General features: G+C 31.0%; 5 protein-coding genes and 1 long non-coding RNA gene across 7 annotated transcripts; 4 read left to right on the top strand and 2 right to left on the bottom strand.

The window, feature by feature from the left end:
• Positions 1-341: 341 nt before the first annotated feature.
• LOC130670009 (uncharacterized) lies at positions 342-2,662 on the top strand. Of its 2 annotated transcripts, none has more exons than XM_057473182.1 (5): positions 342-850; positions 910-1,850; positions 1,916-1,978; positions 2,190-2,341; positions 2,404-2,662. In XM_057473182.1, the coding sequence occupies exons 1-5, from the start codon at positions 724-726 to the stop codon at positions 2,534-2,536; spliced, it is 1,416 nt and encodes a 471-aa protein (XP_057329165.1). In that variant the 5' UTR covers positions 342-723; the 3' UTR covers positions 2,537-2,662. The 2 variants fall into 2 exon arrangements, with proteins under 2 accessions (XP_057329165.1, XP_057329163.1); XM_057473180.1 differs by having other exon boundaries at positions 346-850; positions 907-1,850.
• A 127-nt stretch (positions 2,663-2,789) lies between these two features.
• Positions 2,790-4,958, bottom strand: LOC130670010 (uncharacterized). Its single transcript, XM_057473183.1, has 4 exons — positions 4,818-4,958; positions 4,297-4,702; positions 4,020-4,231; positions 2,790-3,948 (listed from the first exon to the last, which is right to left on the bottom strand). Exons 2-4 carry the CDS (start codon positions 4,570-4,572, stop codon positions 3,057-3,059), a joined length of 1,380 nt encoding a protein of 459 aa, XP_057329166.1. The 5' UTR covers positions 4,573-4,702; positions 4,818-4,958; the 3' UTR covers positions 2,790-3,056.
• Positions 4,935-11,097, top strand: LOC130670005 (putative 1-phosphatidylinositol 3-phosphate 5-kinase). Its single transcript, XM_057473177.1, has 4 exons — positions 4,935-5,201; positions 5,282-9,853; positions 9,913-10,662; positions 10,724-11,097. Exons 1-4 carry the CDS (start codon positions 5,084-5,086, stop codon positions 10,915-10,917), a joined length of 5,634 nt encoding a protein of 1,877 aa, XP_057329160.1. The 5' UTR covers positions 4,935-5,083; the 3' UTR covers positions 10,918-11,097.
• Positions 11,098-12,318: 1,221 nt separating this feature from the next.
• LOC130670011 (UBA-like domain-containing protein 1) lies at positions 12,319-16,585 on the bottom strand. The gene is made up of 4 exons (XM_057473184.1): positions 15,588-16,585; positions 14,014-14,088; positions 13,445-13,538; positions 12,319-13,274 (listed from the first exon to the last, which is right to left on the bottom strand). The coding sequence occupies exons 1-4, from the start codon at positions 15,696-15,698 to the stop codon at positions 13,141-13,143; spliced, it is 414 nt and encodes a 137-aa protein (XP_057329167.1). The 5' UTR covers positions 15,699-16,585; the 3' UTR covers positions 12,319-13,140.
• Positions 13,306-14,560, top strand: LOC130670013 (uncharacterized). The gene is made up of 2 exons (XR_008990299.1): positions 13,306-13,959; positions 14,354-14,560. It is a non-coding gene; the product is annotated as an uncharacterized LOC130670013 (long non-coding RNA).
• A 3,159-nt stretch (positions 16,586-19,744) lies between the features above and the next one.
• Positions 19,745-21,657, top strand: LOC130670012 (uncharacterized histidine-rich protein DDB_G0274557-like). The gene is made up of 3 exons (XM_057473185.1): positions 19,745-19,853; positions 19,986-20,036; positions 20,875-21,657. Exons 1-3 carry the CDS (start codon positions 19,842-19,844, stop codon positions 21,106-21,108), a joined length of 297 nt encoding a protein of 98 aa, XP_057329168.1. The 5' UTR covers positions 19,745-19,841; the 3' UTR covers positions 21,109-21,657.
• The last annotated feature ends 104 nt before the right edge of the window (positions 21,658-21,761 follow it).

Genomic DNA, 21,761 nt, shown 5'->3' with positions numbered 1-21,761 from the left:
TCTTTATTTAATATTTAAATACTTTTTTGATTTTCTTTGTTATCGACTTTCCGAATAGTCTTATCCATGAATTACTTCATTATTGACAATCTTTTCAATCTGTGGATATTGAGTAAAGATGTCTTTGAATATAGAGGACTTCGAGTAAACATAATATAGATGAGATGTTTACAAAAATTTAGTGGAGTACAGTTGTCATTAAATATAGTCGTCACTGAGTATAGATGTCGTCTTTGTGCTTGAGTAAAGAAATTTTGAGTATAGATGAGTATTCGCCGTGAGGATTGTTTTTATTTTTACTACTATATAGATATACATTTAGAATTGAGTAAATCGTTTTGTTTAATCAGGTCTGCCTGAGTAAATAAATTGTGAGCAGATTTAAGTTTTCGCCTTTCCCGCGACCACAGCGACGACTAACGGAACTACTCTTACCCGCTAGCTCGATCACTCGATTCGCTCGATTCTATCGACATTCAAATGATCGATATGGTATATACACACACACTGAGTACTGAGGGTTCAGAGTTAATTTTTTTTTTTTAATAAGACGATATTTATACTTTATATCGCAATAAATAATTTATAACATTGTGTCAAGCTATTTTATTAATAAATTCTTAAATGTTTAACTAAAAATTAAATTGCTGATGATTGGAAATGTTATTAAATAAATAAAATTAAAGGTTATTGTTTTTTATTATTATTATTATTATACTGAGTATGCAAAATAATAAAGGAGGCTTGTCGTCGTCGTCCTCCTCCTCGTCATCCTCGTTAGAAGAGTTGGATAAATTAAGAGTCGGAGAAAAATCTGGAATCAATAGCTTCCGAGTTAAAAATCTGACAGGTTTGTTGACAAAATGGTTGTTTTTAATTATTTTTGATAATTATAAATAATTACAGAAGATATGCCGAAGAAAGAAGAAAATCCATTTAGTTTCAAGCATTTTTTGAAAAAAGATTCTTCCTCATCTTCTAGTTATCAGCATGCTGGTGCGAGACCAAAAGTTTATACTAGCCGGTTAAATACGACTGTAAATTCAGTGATAGCTGATACTGTTGCTGATACTGAAACTGATGGTATTTATGCTAGAAATCCTACAGAATTGCCGGATTTTGTTCAGGATCATTTGGTTATTGAACAGTGTTATCTTAATCATCAAGATGCGGCTTCTGGTACTCAGATGATATCTGACATTGATAATTTACCAGATTTTGCATTAAACAGTGTTGAGTCACGGCCATTGCGACATCGAAATGAAATAATAAAGCATGATAATAATACTGGGAATTTACCATTTGATTTGACAACAGGAAATGTTGATAAACGAAATCGTTCAGATTTAGATACAACTTGTAATTATCGCACATTTAATCATGGATCACATGGATTACACGGATTACATGGATCGTCTTCTGGTGAAGGAGTACGAGAACAAATAAATTTTCCACTTGATTTACCATTTGCAGGACCTTCTGATTTAAATAATATTGAGATAATAAATTCAAATGAAGCTATTCATTCACCTGGAGGAGACAATGGAATTATTCCCAAGTCATTACCAGATTTTTTAAATGACGGACCCATAAGAAATAGAGTTGTTGTTCCTCAGCCAGACAATGCTGCTACAATAAATAATAGTGAATCTTCACATCCTCCTCTCCATTTAGAAGTAGAAATGCTGAGACACAATCTCGAGATAGCGCGTAGACAAAATAGTGAAAAAAATACAAGGATTCAATTGCTAGAAGCAGAATTAGCATCTAGACGAGCTGTTGATTATGAAGAAACTGCGCATTTGGAAAAAGCTATGGAACAAGTTGAAGATAATTTAAAACGTAGTACGGTATGTTTTATTTTTTTATTTTTTCTGATAAATTTATTAATATATTTATATATTTTTATTTATAGAGAAGAGCTGTTAATGCAGAAAGTGCTGTCACAACATTAAAACAACAAATAAAAGAGCTAACGGTTAATATTTTTTATTTAAATTATATAATTTTATTTTTAATAAAATATAGGGTACGAGCACCAGTACCCATCCCCTAACCAGTAGCCAGCCAGTCATATACTTAAACATTGGCTCAAAATATATATAGATATAATTTAACATGAGGTGGCTGGGTACTGGTGCTCTTACCCTATATATATATTGTTATTTACGTTATATATTTATTTACAGACAGAAATTTCAGTACTGAGAATAGAAAACAGAGAATTAAAAAGTGCTATGGGTGTAGGATGTAGTTCCAGATCAATTGATGGTGATAAAAAAATTTTAAGATTAGCTGGAGATTTAAAGGAAGCCGCTTCATCTGCCGAATCTTATCTTAGGTAAATTATTATTCTTAAATATTATTTATAGGTATATTTTAACCAATGATAATTATTTTTAGGCAACTAATGTCCGGAGTAGATAATTTAAAAATAATAGCTTCGACACTGGAAAATTTTGACAGGATAGAGGACCGAACCAAAGATCTGCTACCGGACTTTGATGAAGACAACGCCGCCGGACCGGCATTATAATTTAGTCTTATGTTCATCAATAGCTTTACATTATTTTTTTCCCTCAATTAAAACAACGGTTTTAAATATTCTAAACACTTAATTTATTATTAAGATATATATATATATAATACTTTTGTACATAAATAATAATAATGATAATAATAGAGCGTATGATTTTCTAATATATATTTATACAATTTTAATTAATAAGTATATTCTCGTTCTGTGAACGATTTCTATAGTTTATAGTTTATTATTATTATTATTATTATTATAATATATATATAAATATGTACACAGATAATCGATGCTAGCATTATTATACAAAAAAACAATATTTTTAAGAAAATATACATTAAGATATTGATGAGATGGTTATTTTAAAAGAGACGATAAATTTGTTACTGATACAACAACATATTAAACGTCAAATATAATTTTTACCGCGTATATGCTTGTGGTGCTTTTTAGTCTGTATATTAAAAAAATTTAATACAAATAAAATTATAAATATTCTTCTCATTTACTATTATTTTTATTATTGTAATTCATCAAATATATTAAGAAGATCAGTTTGAGTTTCAGTATGACTAGTATTGTCGTAGCACGTCTGAGTGCACATATTGCTGTACAGAAGATTCTTCATGTCATCGAATTCTTGAGTTGTTTGAGTTTCGTTGTTGGAACTGAGCGCGTAAGTGCGAGAGTAGTTTGGAGGGTCCGAATCAAAAATCGAATCAAAGTACGGTCTGTCAGTTTGAGTCTCAATACTACTAAATCTATCATTCAAAGTTTCTTCAGTCAGCATGGGATCTGACCTAGAAATTCGGGTCGCAGCTGAGAAAAGTGAATTTTTAATATTAATCTGGTTAATACTATCTTCTTGGTAGTATGGCAACATATCAGTCTGTGTTACGTTATCATATAAATCATCAATAATATTTTTATCTTGAATTTTAGTCCCCAGACTCCTGACTTGCCACAAGTCTTGCATCCCATCCAGTGGCAATGGACTTTCAGAGAATAAATCATCATTCGTAAATGTATTATTATTATTATTATTATTATTATTTAATTGCGAGTCTTTCTTTGGAAGATTTAGCTTTTTATTTGTGCTTAATTTTTTGAGCTCTCGAACACTAGCTGCAGATGTTTGTGTCTCAACAGTTTTCCTGTTACGTTTTTCCTTCATCAGACTGTTGGTCTGTGTTTGTCGGGACTCACGTCGTTTGTTCGCCTTGGAAGGACTCAATGTTCGTTTAATCTTTTTAAAATCATCCGTCTGAATTGCCATGTCCCGCGTGTCCTTTGTCCCCTTTGACTCCTGGATAACCTGATTACTCTCTTGATATGGGCGTATGTAGACTGGCAATTTTTTCTGCACCATTTTACTTAGTTGGACAGCTGGAAGATTCTTCGTGGAAGCTCGTCTATAATCAAAATTTTATTTATCATAAAAAAATTAAAAAAAAAAAAAATAAATAAATCATCGGCAACTAACTTGAGCAAATTTTTGTATTTTTCATCAAATAAATGCGAGTGTCTTTTGGCATGAGTTAAAAGAGCTTCGTATGTCGTAAAATTTTTAAAACAACTGCAGATAAATTCTAAACCACATACTCTAATATGTGCGGCCTTGGCAGCTTCTGTTGAAAAACTTTTATCACACTGTGTGCATGAAAATGTTTTAGCAGCATGGACTTTAAGATAGTGCTGGAATTTAATTTAAAAGTTTAATCAAACAAAAATGTTAATAATTATTATTATTATTATTTTACCTGTTTTAAATACTTCATGGTAGTAAAATATCTTTGAGAAGTAGGTGAATAAATACATGATACTTCAGGGCAATGATACTTTATTGAATCTTTTACAATTTTGTCTAAATTTTTACGTTGATGAACTTTTAAATCATGGAGACGAAAACGCGACTCATTTTGAAATACCAGCCCACACTGGTTACACCTCACATTATTTATAATTACACTTAATTCTTCAGCTGGCGGACAAACTATTTTTACAAAACTTAATATATTACTTTCAATGGTCTCCATTTTATATATAAACGAGCCGGTTGTTTAGATTTATCAACCTTTTGTTTTTTTTTTGTTTTTTTTTTTTTCTAGTCGTAATGTCAAGTTGAGAGTGATTTGTTACTGGAGAAATTACACTGTATATTCATCTCTATATATATAAATAAATAAAAATAAAATCTTTAAGTAGTATATGTATATAATTTAAATATTATTGTGTATTGAGATGTAAGTATATTATAAACTGTACTTTTACTAACACCAACCTCTAATTAACTTGTATTGTGGTATTGACTTGGGTTACTGTAGTTTTTCTGCTTTGCCATCATCATCATTATCATCAAAGTCCAGTGCGTCGATTTTATGCGCAGAAATAAACAAATCAGCTGATCCAGTTGTCAAAGTAAAAACTTTTCGTTTCGTGAGACAGTTGTCATATTTAACAACTTTATTTATTATTCTGTAAATATATATATGTATATGTTTATATTTATATTTTTTTCTGTAAAATGATAGAGACAGTTGATTAAAAATGATGAATAAGAATATGAACTCACCAACAAAACTGACCGAGTTTGCTCCGCTGAGTCCGCAAGAAAACCAACCAGTTGTTGCATCTCTGTTTTCTAAATTTTTTAACCTGACCAAAAGTAAGTCTATGACAATTAATTTTATTTACAACTGATAATTGACAATAATAATAATAATAATAATAATAAATTAATATTAGATGTTACGGAAAGTCCAGAAACCGATGGAGCTAGAAATGCTGAGGTGTCACCTAGTGTGGATGATCAAAGTTCTTCTGGAGACTCGGGCTCTTGGAGAGGTGATAGTTCTGAAAAAACTCCAGAAGACAGTAGTTCAACAATGACATTTAATTTAGACGTTTCTGAAGGTCGGAGTTTGCCAAATGTTCTCAGGAGAATCAGCAATATTGTAGCACTCAAGAGCAATAATTTAAAATCGTACAAAGATTCACATCTGAGGAGCTATTGGATGCCAGACAAAAAAGCTAAACAGTGTTATGAATGCTGTGAGCGATTTACTACATTTAGAAGAAGGCATCATTGTCGTGTCTGCGGGCAGATATTTTGTTCAAAGTGTTGCTCAGATGAAATTCCTGGTAAAATAATGGGATGTACTGGTGATTTAAGGGTCTGTACATACTGTTGTAAAGTTGTTTTGTCTTATTTGCAATCTTCTGATATGAAAAGCGTTTTGTCAGCAGATTTAAAAGCTCTTCAGGAAGATTTAGAGGTTAAATATGGAGGAAACGATACTCTGGCAGTAGCTGAAATAAAATCAAGTACAATTGAAGATGAAACGAGAATTTACAGAAAAACTAGTGTTGGATATATGGAAGAAAAATATGCTATTGGAACACATTCTGGTGATTATTTAACGTCTCATGAACGTTCTATTGTTTTAAAAAATTCCGCCTCACTGAGAATTATTTGTCAAGAGTTGTTTAGATCAAATAAATCTATACCTTTGGAAACTCATCGGGTGAGACTTAAAAATTATTACAACTGTTTTACGGGAAATCAACTGGTTAACTGGATGATATCACAAAATAAAGCAGCAACACGTATACAAGCTACGGCAATTGGACAAGCATTATTTCAAGCAAATTATATCGAATCAATGCAGTCAGACATTGAATTTACAGATTCTCCAGCAATATTTACACCTGTTACTAATAATTTATCTGATAATTTATTAAATAAAAATGTGTCTAGTTGTGATAGCCATGAGCCTGCATGGGTTAAAAATATACCACAGCATGATTCAACTGGTACTGATTCTGAAAGTGAATCAAAACAATCTGAAATTACTACTCGGATACCTTCCTCGGGTTCGAGTTTTTATCTGGATCTCGATGTTGGAGCATCTACAGTTACTTTAAAGCGACCTACAACTTTGGATAATTTTTTTACAGATACATACAGTGATCCTGGTGATCAGCAGCAAATTTTATCTAAACTTGATCAATCAAATAATACCGGAGTAACTGATGAAATAATAAATGATGAAAATTTAAAAGTTCAACAGGTTAAAGTTAGAAACTGTTGGCACAAAGTTAACAATCTTTGTAATTCTTATGGTGAAATGAGTGCTTACAATAATCTGTCTATTGCTTACAAACAGCACGAGGAATATTTAATAAAACAGCTGTTGAATAATAAAGGATTGTCATCAAGTTGGGCTGAGGTGATATTGCCACTTGCTCATCAGATTGTTGACCAAGTAAGACCTAATAAAAATCATGATGCCGATGATATGGATATACGTCAGTACGTTCAGATTAAAAAATCACCTGGTGGCGCCAGAGATGACTGTGAAATATTGTCTGGAGTATTTTGTAGTAAAAATGTTGCACATCGTGCCATGAATGCAATGATTGCACATCCTAAAATATTACTTTTGCAGTGTGGTTTGATGTATCAACGAGTTGAAGGCAAACTATTAAGTCTTGAGCCAGTAATGCTTCAAGAAAAAGAGTATTTGGGTCATACAGTTGCCAGGATTATGGCATTGAAACCTGATATAGTGATGGTTCATCGATCAGTTGCTCGATTAGCTCAGGATAGATTTCGTGAGTGTGGAGTCACGTTGATATTAAATGTTAAGCTCAGTGTTATGGAAAGAGTCGCTCGTTGCACAGGTGCTACTATTGTCAATACCATTGACGCACATTTAACGACTCACGTTAAATTAGGAACATGTCAAAAATTTTATCTCAGAAATTTTCCACGTGATAATAATTCTGTTAAAACAATTATGTATTTTGAAAGCTGTGCAAATTCACATTTAGGATCTGGAATTCATTTACGAGGAGGTTCCTTGATGGAGCTTAAAAAAGTTAAAAATGTCATGTCTACTGTCATTTTTGCTGCATACTCATGGCGTCTTGAAAAATCATTTTTAATGGATGAATTTGCTAAACCACCTTCACCTAAAGACTATTTTTTCAATGAAAATTTTCGTCAAGAATCTGATGACGGAGATTTGGATCAACAACAAGTAACTGATGATAATAAATCTTGTTTTAAAAAAGTTGGTGATATTAATCAAGATGATATTGAAAATAAATTAAAGTTTAAGGATAAAGTATTGGGAGAAGAAAAACGTAGTCATGGTGAATCGATAAGCGATTTAAGTGATCCACTGCATCAATATTTGAATGAGCAAGATGACATAATTATTTTACCTAATAATTCAAACAGTTTAAGTCTCAGTGTTGCAGATCTTCCATTGCTTAATAAATTTAAAAAATCACTTGACGGTACTATTCTCAGTTTTTCTCCGTATTTGAAATTTACAATACCATATTTGGAAACAGAATCTGGTAGAAATTGTGTTTTACGTAAATTTTTTCCCAAAGATATTTTTTATTCTCCACAATTTATAGATACAGTGGAAGGTACTAAAGTTAATAATAATAATTGTCAACAACAACAGGAACAGCTACATCAACAACAACAACAAGAAAAAGAACAAGAAATACAGAGTACAGTTAATTTTAAATCACGGCACCCATTTACACTGGCTAAATTAACAGCTGGTATTGAATCACGTCAAGTACAGGCACTGATAGCAGATTTTCGTGCTCGGGGTAGTCGACTTAATCCAACAAACAATATACTATTGAAGACAGTTAATAGATTATCGGAGTTAAATGAAAATAATCAGACTAAATGGCCTGATTGTTTAGATCCATCGAGTCATCAGAGACTGGCCGTACTCTTTTGTAGTTTTTCACACAATGCAAATAATGTTCCTGCTTTTTGTGTTAATCCGTGGATTGTAAATATGGATTTATACGGTCGTAATGATATTGCTCTGGGACGTTTTTTGGAGCGTTATTGTTTAACTTCTGAATACAAATGCCCAGCGGCTAATTGTCGGGCTCAAATAGTTCAACATGCACGACGTTTTGCTCATGACAGTAGTTGCATTCACATAACTCTAAAAAAAATGTCAGCAGATCCTTTTGGGCAAGAAAATAGCCATGACATTCTTATGTGGAGCAAATGCATTAAATGTAAAAATGTATCACCAGTTGTACCCATGTCTTCAGACACTTGGTCACTCTCATATGCTAAATATCTTGAGCTACGTTTTTATAATAATGCTTATACTAATCGTAGCTCTGAAACATGTGTCCACTCACTTCATCATGATTATAATCAATATTTTTCACGTGGTAATATGCTTGCAATATTTAAATATACAACAATATCATTGTGGGAAATATCATTACCACCACCAGTTATACATATTATTTATGACGCTAAACAGCACGTAAATGTTATTGAAGAAATGAAAAATATTGCGTTGAAAGGTGATGAGGTATTTTCAAGTATTAAAGAAAAACTTATGACTCTTCAATTGGAACAGGATGCGCTAAATGCAGCCAAGCAGCAAGTAGCCAAAGAGCAACAGTATTTTAAAAATAAAATAGAAGAAGTTCAGTTAAAATTAACATCTCCAACATTGGAAAACACTAAATTAGAGGGAAAAGCTTCTGAAAGACAAGTTCAGACGTTTATGTTTAGAATAGAAGATGGATTGGTTATTTTAAAAAGATTAATATCTGAAGCTGTGTCAAATTGGAATGACAGAATTAATGATATTACTACAAAGAAAAAAGATCAAAGACCACGTAAATTTACTGATAGATCACTGACTGCTGGGAGTATTAATGGGATCGTTGATACTGATGGTTATATAACAGAAGACACTGCTTCTGAATCATTGATTGAGGATCTGAGTCCAATGTCTGCAGATTATAATGCAATTGAAGCTATTTCAGCAGTCTCCAGTACAGTTCAAAGTGATGGATTTTATTTTGGTGATAATATGCTCGAGAGTTCAGACAATGAAATTCAAGAGACTAGTCATGATGTCGTTGTAGTTAAAGATTCACCAAAATCTCATCATCGTTCATACTCGGATGTACTTCCTGTTGTTACATCTGACGATATGCCAGATCGTAAAAAAAAAAAGAAAACAATATTGTCACAGCTTTTACCATCGACTACAATTACAACTCCAATTAATAATCCATTGGGTGTTTTGGAACACCATTTACTTCCTCTTGGTTCAGTTGTTCCGATAGTCGTATATGAAAGTGAGCCGTCGTCTATAATAGCTTATGCTTTGGATTCTCATGATTACAAACACGCGCTGCAGGAAATTATTCGAACAACCAAAATTCCCACCGACCAAAATCAAAGTCCTTCAATTAAACGTAAATTAGATAGTAAAGATAATTCAATAGAGTCTGGTCAATCAGGTGAATTTAATTATTATTATTATTATTTTTTCATATTTATTAATATAAATTATTTTTAGATAATAATTTACAAAATTCAACGGTTGAGAATGAAGAAGAAAGCAAGACAATAAAGCAACATAATTATATTCAAGTTCAGTTTGCTGACAGTACAACAAATTTTTACTGCCGAATATATTTCGCAGCTCAGTTTGCAGCTTTGAGAGATAACGTTCTACCTTGCGGCGAAGACGGATTCACCAGGAGTCTTTGTCGAAGTGTCCAGTGGGCCGCAAGGGGCGGAAAAAGTGGTAGCACTTTTTCAAAGAGTCGCGATGATAGATTCATTTTAAAAGAATTATCTCGCGTTGAAATGCAAATATTTTTAGATTTTGCACCAAATTATTTTGCATATATGGAAAAATGTCAGCAAACGAAACAACCGACATTGTTGGGAAAAATAGTCGGAGTTTATCGTGTGTCTTTTAAAAATAATACAACGAATGCCGCTTTAAGAACAAGTGTTTTAGTAATGGAAAATTTATTTTACTCACGGACAATAACTGACAAGTATGATTTAAAAGGGTCAGTAAGAAATAGACTAGTAAATTTAGAGGAAGCTGATCAAGAGGGCGAACTAGTTTTGTTGGATGAAAATTTATTGAACATGAGCTGTGATTCCCCTTTGTACATTAGACCACATTCAAAATCAGTTTTGAATAAAGCTATAGAGCAGGATACTAAATTTCTGGCTGATAATTCTGTAATGGATTATTCACTTCTTGTTGGTCTTGAGCCAGAATCAAATCAACTTGTATTAGGAATCATTGGTAAATTATTTATATTTAATAAATATAAATATAATAATAATATTTATAATTATTATTTCAGATTATATACGAACATTTACTTGGGATAAAAAACTTGAAACAATGGTTAAAAAATCTGGAATATTAGGCGGTCAAGGCAAACTACCAACAATAGTATCACCAGAAGAATATCGAGCTAGATTTATAGCTGCTATGCACAGATATTTTCTACCTGTACCAGACAGATGGACTGGGCTAGGTCGTGGTGTCGAGTAACAATAATAAACTTTCAGTATAATTTGTATATAATAATGAGTATTAATTATACAATACTCTTTTTTTTTATACTAATGTCATTGTGATTTTTTTCAGTATATTTACGTACTCATACATATGATGTATATGTATATATATTATAATTTATAATAAATTAATAAAATTATTGATAAAACACTTTTTTTGAGGATTTAGATAATTTTTAGAAACGTTAACTTATATAAATTATATTAATGATTGTGAAAGGAGCCTAAAGTATCTATATTTATTATTGGATAACAATAAATATTATATAACATATATTAGAAAGCATCAATTTATGATTTATTTGGACAATAACATTTTTTTTTCTTCTGTTTTTTCCCCATAATTATATACATATGTAATATTTAAAATAATCGTAAAATAAACAACGTAATTATAGCGACATATATTAAAATCTATAGATAGCCGGAAAATATATTAAGTTCTCTGAGAATTGAGAATAATAAGTATTGTTTTTGTATAGATTTTTTAATGTCATTTACAACGAATTTATTTACATGACAGAATAATCAATTGTAACAATATAGTTTAACTTTAACTGGTAATAATAAAAATAATAATAGTAAGTAAAGTAAACAAAACATTAAATGATACTGAAGGTAAGATATTTAACCACGTGTCGTAATACTTTACGAGGTGGGACCTAAACATTAATTAATATTTATAATGATAATCGATTAACAATCAATGATAATAATTAATAATAATAATAATAGCTTTATTATCATCATCAACAACGGTTGAGTTTTGTTTGGAGACAAAAGAACTATGAAGCTTTTGTGCAAGCATACCTGAGCAAAATAATTCAAATAAATGGATTATTATTATCATGATAATAATTCATCTTTGAATAATAATAATTTTTAAAATCAGTAATATTTATAACAGGCAGTTATTTGAATCTCTATTACTCACAATTACAGCTCACGCTCTTCGATGACACTTTGATAAAAAATGATAATTATATCGCATACTCATAATTACATTATTAGTCTATAAAAAGTATCGTCCAGTTCATTTTTCATCATCTTTTTTCCTACGACTAAAATAATAATAAAAAAAAAAAAAAAAAAAAAAGTTGCTAATTGTACATGGAAGCAAATTATTTTATCTTTATTATCAATTATAAGCAAGTACGTTATTTAGTTTAGAAATAAGTCTGAGTAGAACTGCTAGACGACAGTAAAGTCACAATTATTAAAATAAAACTAAAAGTAAAAAATATACAACCACCGTACAATGGTAGTATTGATATACCAGTTGTAAGCGTTCCCGATCAGCTTAATTGTTATATATTTATGATAAAGGCAACGACTGCCTGTAAATTCTTTATGTATTACATGACAGTCATTGTAGTTATTATTATTATTATTTTTAATATTATAAAATCAGTGAATAACGTTGAAACAATAACGATTTTTTTCTTTCGTTTTTTTTTTCTTTTGTACCTTATAAGTCAGGGAGCTTCTTAAATCACATCAAAACAAACATGACATTTCATAATTATCGTACGAGTTATCATGACTCGAACTAATCATCAAGTCAACTCATCTTTTTCTTTTAATCACGATTCATTATTAATTTACTTAATAATTATTACTAGTGATATCGCTATAAGTCTTATACTATCTACTTAAAAACTACTAATTTATCTTTTACTGTTTATGTGTGTGTGAGAGTATGTTAAAAATACTCATTCCCAGTAACTCATGAAGAAGAAGAAGATGATGATGATGATGATGATGATGATGATGTCTTTAAATATTACAAATGTAATTCAATAATTGTATCCGAAATACATTTAATCTTCTTGTAACTTATTGGTTTATATCTCAATACAATAATCTCGCGTTGATTTATATTTAAACTAGTTTGAAATTTTTTTTTCTTTTTCGTCCAATAAATTAAAGGAAACAATAATAATAATAATAATAATAATAATAATAATAATAATAATAATAATAATAATAATAATAATAATAATAATAATAATAAAGATTCCTCAAACGGTTGATAAATCTTGAAAACTCAAGATAAATTTCCTATAGGAGGAATAGGAGGTATATTACGACTTGTCTTGTCTGGCTTATTAACAATAATATAAGCCTCATTGAAAAATAAAAAGCGCTATCCGCATTAGTAGCGTTTGTTTATACGGAAAACAATTTAAAGTCTGTTTTATCTCTGTGGCTCGCCAAATCCAAATTGCTGCTGGTTTTGCGTCTGCTGCTGAGTCCCAGATACACTACACCGAATTCCATGGTGTGGCATTGGAGACGTTGTCTGCTGTCCATTCTGCTTTGGAGACATTCCTATAATTAAATTATTTATAAATAGACGGTCACATCATTATGACTAGAGCTATTATTATATCTATTACTCTACTAATCATTACTAACGATTATTAAAAAAATTATTTCTGTGTCTAGTGATGGCTATTAAGAGTACAAGGTCCGATAGTTATTATATGATTAATACTAACCGGAGGGCGTCTTGTCGCCTGCAGACATTTTTTGAAAGGCTAGCAATGCGTCTGGAAAATTCGGCGGTGTCGCTGGGGTATTGCAAGGTGTTATCTGTAATATTTAACATAAATAAATTATTAATAATAATAATAATAATAATAAAGCAAATTTGTTGGTGAGCTAGTTTAAACCGGTAAAGTCTGTTTGGTCGAAGCGACGTTGGATTTGGCACGAGGCTTATCGGAATGTTATAGCCGAGAATAGTAACCTACACTACCTAGTGACGGATTTTGCTCATCATCATCCAGTGACTCTCAAATTTAATTATAGATATATATATACACACTACAATCATCATCATTATCATCATCAACGCTCATTCATCGTTACTTTATACAACTTGTTTATTATCAACCGATAAGCTTTTAAATTTTTCAACGATATAATTTTTGCTGATGGAAAATTCAACCGAGTTATTTAAATACAAATAGAAAGTTAATAATTATCACGACAGAGGAGTTGTCGCTGAATAGTAAGTGAGATTAATACTCTTGATAATTATAAATAATAAATAAATGATACTCACCTGACCTAAATGCGTACTACGTCCTTGTGGACAGGATGGTATTGCCGCTTCTTGAAAAAATATACTCAGCGCAGTCTGTAACACAATTAAATATAAATAACCGAAAAAATTAAATAAATCTTAAGATAATTAAAATAAAACAGGTTGATTGCGTTGTTTGTAAGGATTATCACTGACCTTTAGCTGTAAAAATAATTATTGGAAAGTGTTTCGTATGCACCTAATCGTTATTGATATTTCTTTAAATAACTTTTATAAAATAAATATAAAAATAACTTTTTTTTTGCTGTACGTTTATTTAATTAAATATTTTAGTATGTGAAAAATAAATGTGTTTTAGCTGGATGTGAGGATACATATATCGTTGGCATGGCTACACCACGGAAAACATAATAATATAAAGATTATTAGCAACAGCTGCGACAACAGTAAATTAATCAAACAAAAAAATCTCAAGCTAATCTCTTGGTTGATGTGTCACGTCACTTGCTATTAATTATTTTATTATTAAAAAATCTATCTAATAATAATAATAAATCGAATGATAGTCGTAGGAGCAGTAGATACGATATGACATGTGTCAATAATTATGTTATACACGTACAAGCCAGTATCTAATCTTGAGCGTGAATTATTAAATCCCAGTTGAAAGGAAAAGTATATCAGTATTTTAGATATATATATATATATATAAAATATATTGAGGAAATGTTTTGTCAGATCTTAGTCTCTAGTTAAACGACTTTCGCATTTGTACTTAATTAATATCATGTACTAGCTACCGAGTAATAATTTCTTTGTACAAAATAAACTCACTCCAATATCAGTGATAGCTGATAGAATTATCATAACCGGTGCTATTTCAGTTTCTATTCCTATGTTTACTTTTTATTAATATTTATAACAGTTTCTCAACTTTTATTAAATCTTTAAACGTAGGCGTACCCACTAATGATAAGGAATTTTATAAAATAAAAGTATCAAAAAGAAAAAAAAAACTCGATGTATCCATTTAAAACTAGTATCTCATTATAATATTTTAAATAAATAATTCATAATAGTAAACATAAAATAAAAATAAAAATAATCGATTGCTCAATTGCCGATTGGCACAAAGCAACATTCGGTCACGGGTTACATAAGTTTATCAACACGATAAACACGATCATCATCGGATCAGGATGTTGATGATTATTTTTAAAACATTTGTCAATTCATGATATAATTCATTTATAAATTGTATTGACGTCTCGGAAAATTACGATGACTAATACCGATATTATGTATTATTGTTATTAATAATAATAATAAATAAGTAAATAAACTTTGTAATAACAGAGTAAGGCAGCCATTTTACAATGGGCTTTGTTTACGTGTATGTTGGATGGTAATATTGTAAGGTGCCGCTGTTGAATGCGCAATGCCAACGAGTGTGGCAATATCACGACAGACTAAAACACTACAACTTAAATAATAATAATAATAATAAATAAACTCTAGTTATTATTATTATTACATATTATTATGATTAAAATAAAATAAGATAATTGAATGGTGAGGACAAATAAACTCACCTCGAATTGCCAATGAGCAGCTTGGAGCAATTGTTTGGCTTGTTCTCTTGCACATCCAGCGGCCAGCACAAATTGATTTATCATTACCTGCTCACGCAGATGGGTATCCATTGTTGTTGTTGTTGTTGTTGTTGTTGATGTTGATGTTGTTTATTTATATTTATTGTATTGACATACGAGTGTCCAAAATGAAGACAGTATTTAAAACAAGAATAATAACTTTTGTTTTTCTGATACCGGTTGTTGTAAGTTATCATACACAACACACATCAATGAAGACGACCGACAGACACTTACACACTTACGGCTTACAGGAACTTACGGCGGTGGGTGATGCTGATGTTGATGGCAATAGTGATGGTGATGGTGATGGTGATGGGGACAGACACACGAACCAATTTAATGTAATGCCAACAAACGACTAAAATGAGGAGAGAGACCGATATAATAAAACTCAATATCGCGTTTACATTAACGACACGCTTTATTATATACTGATTATTTATTTTTAACTGGCAATCAGTAATCAGTAATTTAAATCCTCGATAAAAACACTTAACTTAATATAATATAATATATATATGTTTATTTTAATTATAAAACGACTGCGGCGACAATTGATATGTGGCTGTAGTCTAAATTCTCTGCAAGTCTCTTGTCTCTTGCGAGCACTTGCGAGTTCTTTCAAGTTCCTTGTTTTCAAAACTCAACTCATCGGTAGGAAGACAAACTCGGATGAACTTGTAGCGGGGTAAGGAACGAAATTGCAATGACGTCACGCCGCTTCTCTGTCTTACTCTGTCTTGCTCTGTGTGTACTCTACTGAGAAACGCGTGGAACGTGGAACGAACACACTCCCTTGTGTTTGGAACAATTCTGTTCAACAAACTCACTCCCTTCACTTTCAATATTATTTACTTTTTTGCTTTTTTGCTTATCCGCGCTCGCGCTCGCGCTTTACTCACTCAGGCACCTGTTTTTTTTTTTTTTTTTATATTTAATATTTTATTATAATTATTACAATTTACTCAATGTTTATTATGATTATTATCCTTGCAGCACTTGTTTATTTAAAAACTTTTTTTTATTTTAATAAATCAAATAAATCTTAATGGTTTTTTATATTTATCAGCTAATTCACAATAAACAGAAAAATAAAAACAAATGTATTTATTAATATTTGTCAAATAATAATAATAGTACTATTATTATTATTATTGCCATCTGGCGGCATTTGAATTTAAAAAAGATGGCGCCAGCAACTGAGCTCTGAAACTCTGACTTAGCGCGCGAGAAAATTCAAACTAGTGCGCGACAGGTAAAACAGATGGCGCTGTCTCTAGGCGGAATTATTTAAAAAGGCTGAGATTATGCAACATAATCGAGCCGAGACGTTGTTGGAGTGGTTTTATGCACATATTTTAATTAAAATAAATATTCGAATGTTTCTTTACGCCAACTTGCGTAATTTATGGATTTCAACATTATCGTATGGAAAATATTTAGATGAAAGTGACAAATACGAAAAATTTTATCGTTTATCTATAATTTTTTTTTTGCACAATTTCTAATATAGTTTCTAATGTATATCAAGTGCAAGATACCTTTCTAAAATTAATTGGCTAAATATAAATATTTCATTATTTTTTTGATTTAGCAAATTTATTTTATTTAATAATCGGCTACTCAATTATCCATTGTTGCGTTTTACCACTTTACTACTTTTTCTAGCAATTAAAATTCTTAGACAATCACACTTGTTACAGTTTATTCAATTTATGTCTAGATTACTTGGATTTAATTAAAAAGTTAATGACTCCCTTATTATCTTAACTTGAATCAATCAGCCAAGCCAGCGCCTCGAGCTTTAGATCACTGTTACGAGGTGACATCTCCATATTTAATTAAAAAATATTATTACTACATTCCTATAATTAACATTATTATTTATATCAGCTGACAAATTACATTTAATAAATATAAAAAAATAAGAATAATAACAACACAACTTTGTTGATTAAGACTTGGACTTTCAGATTAATCATGAACGATGACACGTGTGAAACTTTTTATTATTGTATGCATTATAATCTTAAGGAATATCACGTAACATGTATTTTCCTATGAGGTAACACAATAACCATCGAGCTAGCTACAAGCTACAGAATAAGCTAATAAAATATATATAATATAACACATTATGGTGGTGCTATCACACGTAATTCGTAAAACATCAGACACTTGACTACTTACATTGTAAGGAAGAAACGCAACAATGATTGCAGAAATTTATTATTCATCATTATAAGGTGTTAGAGTTATAATTCCGGATGCAATTATTATCATTATTTTATGTCTATATTGAATTAATCTATTAAGTATAGTCATTATTGTTTAATTAAATGATTAGTACACAATAGTACTTTGGAGACTTTCTATATTTTAAAAAATTTCTGCCACCTATTTGTCCACCAACAGATATGGGAATCCAAATAGCCTTAGGGTTTCTGAGCTACTCTGAGATTTCATAATCAGCATCCTTGGATTAGAATGCTTGATCACAGGTATTCGCCTAATCGTTACACTTATTATTGCATTCTTCTTTCAACTTTTTATTACCATTTATTCTTTGGCTGTCCTAAACTAACCCATTAATTTAATAAACTATATTTACTATTTAGTTGTTTTTTTTTTTAAATTGACAGAGCATAACGGCGGCGTGTAGGTAAACTATTCTCCTGATTGTTTGTTATGCGGTAGAAGAGTTTACTGGCTATACTAGTGCATTACATTCTTTTGTTTAACATAATCCATTACATCTCCAAAGTGCAGTACAGTGGCGAGTAATAACTAACTTGTTACAAAATAATGGGAATCGTTAAACTTTCCAGGTTTTTCGCAATCTGACGTCATAACCAGAGCGCATTAACATCAACATGATTTATTATAAACTATAACTATACGATACACTTGTCGTTGTCTAAAGAAGGGTAAAGGGGTGATTTAGTCGATTTATAAACTATAAGTTTCATAAATATATATTTATATGATTATAGCTGTTGCTCTCAAGCAAAGAGGGAGGAGCTTGTAATAAAATTACGCAAGACTCGTTGGGTCTAACGGAGATTAAACTAGTCCGAGTAATGGCTAACAAAATAAACAAAAATAAATGAAAAAAAAAAAAATTATCAATCGTAAAAATGAATAGTTATAATGATATTAGAGAAATAATGAATTTTAAAAGGATATTTGGTAACCGTATGTGAATTTTAATTGTTTTCATACGATAGAAACAATGAAAAATGAAAATTGCGAAATTAATATTAAAATTGTGGAAATATGATGACTGAGATAAGCCACGGGATGATTGTAATTATTATGGATTTATGTACGGTTTTAGAAAGTTTTTATATATATTTTTAATTAAATAATGATGATAATAATAAATAATAGAAAAATAAAATAAAGCTAATGAAAAGGAAATGAAAAATATGCTCTAGTTGGAGTTATGCACCGATGACGGAGAAAATGGGCGAGTCGATCTATGGAAACACGTAATAACCTAGTCTTATTTTTTTCTTTTTCTAAATTTATTTTCTTCATCTTGAAATGGCGATAATCGAGTTTAAAGTTGTTAAGATAAAAAATCTAAAACCCGGCCTTATAGTGAATCCATGCCAAGGTACAGGCATCTCCACTAATGATCGCCGACCTTGCTCTACGATTTATCTAATGATGACCAAGTTCTAGGGGACGTTGATCGCCTCGAGAAATTTTCATTTTTCACTTGCGTAATAATTATTTTACTTGCGTGCATTTTATTATTTAAATGAGAAATTTTAATCTATACAGGAAGTGTTGATGTTTATACATGTACTCTTATCGTATGTGTAACTGTATAAATTTATAAATGTATGTGCGTATGTATGTAAGTAGTTCAAGTAGTGGATTTGCATGATACCAGTTGTGTGGGCCGATATAGACTTTTTTGCCAGGGTTGGTAATTAAAAATAATTATTGACACAGTTGAGTGGTATCAGCGCAGAAGGGAAGCTATCGGTGGAGGATAGAAGGCGAATGGTGAAAGGAACCTCCCCTGGTACGACGCTAGATTGTCCAAGAGCAACCGATCCCCGCCCGATTCGCAATCTTGGTGCTGCCACTGGGCAGGGCCTCACTATAAAAGCTGACTTCGCTAACCCTAAGTCAGGTAGTTCTACCCGTCTTTTCACAAGATAAACTAACTAATCCAATATGAAACTGTTGGTAAGTTAATTCTACATATTTACTATTTATTTTTATATATATTTAATATATATAATATGCTAATTTACAATTTCTAATTTAACTGGTTAACTATATACCTATATACATTAATAATTAATTGTTTTTTCGTAGATTGTTTTGTTCGCCGTCGTGGCCGCCGTTGCTGCTTACCCAGGCTGGGAGGTAATTATCATTTTTTTTGTTTTATCAACTTTCAAACTCAAAAATTATATAAAAAATTCAAATTTTCATTTAATCAATAACTTACACACTAAATTTTCGAAATGGAATATCTCTGCATGGTCATATATTTATTAAATATGTTTTCTTATTATGGTCACCATGAAAGTTGTCTAGTAACAGACAAACTCATAACTAAAATTTCAAACATTTCGTCTCAACTGTCTCAATAATATTTAAAACAATAATAATAATAATCCATTTACGCATCTGATCACGGAATCATCACCATGGATAATCTATCTATTATCATGAGCAAGTACCTGCCATCAACTCTGTGATTGTCAATAAATATAAAAATAGCGATTTTAGTATTATTGTTACTATTGATTTGGTTAATCAGGATCCATGGCAATCATCTGGATGGAACGCACATCCAGTTGTAGTAAAGTCTGGCTACTCAGGCTATCACCAGCCATCTTATGGTTACCATCAACCGTCTTATGGTTATCATCATGGTTATCAGCATGGTTATCACCAGGTAAACTACGACTTGCATTCACTCCACTGGCAAGATTTAAGTGGAGCAACTAAGCGTAAAATAAAAACTCTATTCCACGGATAAGCCAATCATGTCATAAAATAATTTTCTAACGACTTGGAAATAAAATTAAAATTGCAGACATACTTTCACCGTCAGACGTTTATCTAACTATTTTATAGATTATATGGCATTAATTAATGTCTGTCATTTACATATCATTTATTTAATCACCATACTACCATTTTAAGTAAACTATAATTTATATTGATATATATATATATTTACTTATTTTTTCAGCACCACCACGCTCACCATGTCGATGCTATCCACGTTCCCCAACCACACCCAATCCCACCTCTTCACCCTGAGCCACTCAAGTTGAAGGTTCATCCCCATGTCACCAAAATCCACTACGACCACCCCAAGGTCCACCATCCCCATCTCATCGGCCACGAAGTCGCCCACCACGAACCAGAAGTCAAATACGTCAAACACGAAGTCCACCACGAACACGGACACGGATGGGCTTAATTTATCAACAACCACGACATTACCCAGTGATCACCAACTGGTTCAACGTTTAGTCCATACACAGTATCCATCCATCGTCATCAAGTCTTCAAATCTCATCGTCACAGTGAAACCAAAGCCGTATTAACTAGCCTTCAGTCTTACACTCGTTGGCTAGTCAACATTTTGGCAGCAACTGATCCATTAGACTTATCAATAAAATAGCGGCGTCAATATTTATTATTACCATTGGATTTATATTTAAAAGTAACTTTTAGCTCTCAGCTATCAGTTACTGTGATGTTAAAAATAATATATATCTGTGATATGGACTACTCAAAGAACCAGGACCAAGGCAACTTAACATATAAAATAAAAAGTCCCCCTGCATCTTATTTAAAATTCATTAAATTGTGCGGCATGTGATATCGAAATGGATATAACGTCACCGTTATTTTATTATACATTATATCTCCTGTCAATACTTCTGTAAACTTCAACATTTTTCATTCAGGACTTTGAATCTATTTATTTTAAATAAATGCTCATTTATATGTCTTGTGATAAAAATATTTGTCTCTTTATTCCTCTCACCCTTAATATATTTATTTATAAAAATATACATAAATTACTTGCAATCACTTGCAGCATTAAATAACAACAATAATCATAAT

This window comes from Microplitis mediator, chromosome 6 (genome assembly GCF_029852145.1).
Source record: "Microplitis mediator isolate UGA2020A chromosome 6, iyMicMedi2.1, whole genome shotgun sequence".
NCBI classification, from domain to species: domain Eukaryota; kingdom Metazoa; phylum Arthropoda; class Insecta; order Hymenoptera; family Braconidae; genus Microplitis; species Microplitis mediator.
Note: the sequence above shows the minus strand (reverse complement) of the source record. Positions and strands in the feature narration are given on the sequence as shown.

Excerpts from the sequence above, each read along its gene's own strand:
- LOC130670011 (XM_057473184.1), bottom strand. The coding sequence starts at position 15,698 with ATGGATACCCATCTGCGTGAGCAGGTAATGATAAATCAATTTGTGCTG. Across the intron at positions 14,089-15,587 it reads CTGCTCATTGGCAATTCGAG|ACTGCGCTGAGTATATTTTT; the intron begins GTGAGTTTATTT and ends ATTGTGTTACAG. Across the intron at positions 13,539-14,013 it reads GTAGTACGCATTTAGGTCAG|ATAACACCTTGCAATACCCC; the intron begins GTGAGTATCATT and ends TAAATATTACAG.
- LOC130670012 (XM_057473185.1), top strand. Across the intron at positions 20,037-20,874 it reads CTGCTTACCCAGGCTGGGAG|CACCACCACGCTCACCATGT; the intron begins GTAATTATCATT and ends TTATTTTTTCAG.
- LOC130670005 (XM_057473177.1), top strand. The coding sequence starts at position 5,084 with ATGATGAATAAGAATATGAACTCACCAACAAAACTGACCGAGTTTGCT. Across the intron at positions 5,202-5,281 it reads ATTTTTTAACCTGACCAAAA|ATGTTACGGAAAGTCCAGAA; the intron begins GTAAGTCTATGA and ends AATTAATATTAG. Across the intron at positions 10,663-10,723 it reads ACTTGTATTAGGAATCATTG|ATTATATACGAACATTTACT; the intron begins GTAAATTATTTA and ends TTATTATTTCAG.
- LOC130670010 (XM_057473183.1), bottom strand. The coding sequence starts at position 4,572 with ATGGAGACCATTGAAAGTAATATATTAAGTTTTGTAAAAATAGTTTGT. Across the intron at positions 4,232-4,296 it reads CCATGAAGTATTTAAAACAG|CACTATCTTAAAGTCCATGC; the intron begins GTAAAATAATAA and ends ATTAAATTCCAG. Across the intron at positions 3,949-4,019 it reads AAATACAAAAATTTGCTCAA|ACGAGCTTCCACGAAGAATC; the intron begins GTTAGTTGCCGA and ends TTTTGATTATAG.
- LOC130670009 (XM_057473180.1), top strand. The coding sequence starts at position 724 with ATGCAAAATAATAAAGGAGGCTTGTCGTCGTCGTCCTCCTCCTCGTCA. Across the intron at positions 1,979-2,189 it reads AACAAATAAAAGAGCTAACG|ACAGAAATTTCAGTACTGAG; the intron begins GTTAATATTTTT and ends ATTTATTTACAG. Across the intron at positions 2,342-2,403 it reads TCTGCCGAATCTTATCTTAG|GCAACTAATGTCCGGAGTAG; the intron begins GTAAATTATTAT and ends AATTATTTTTAG.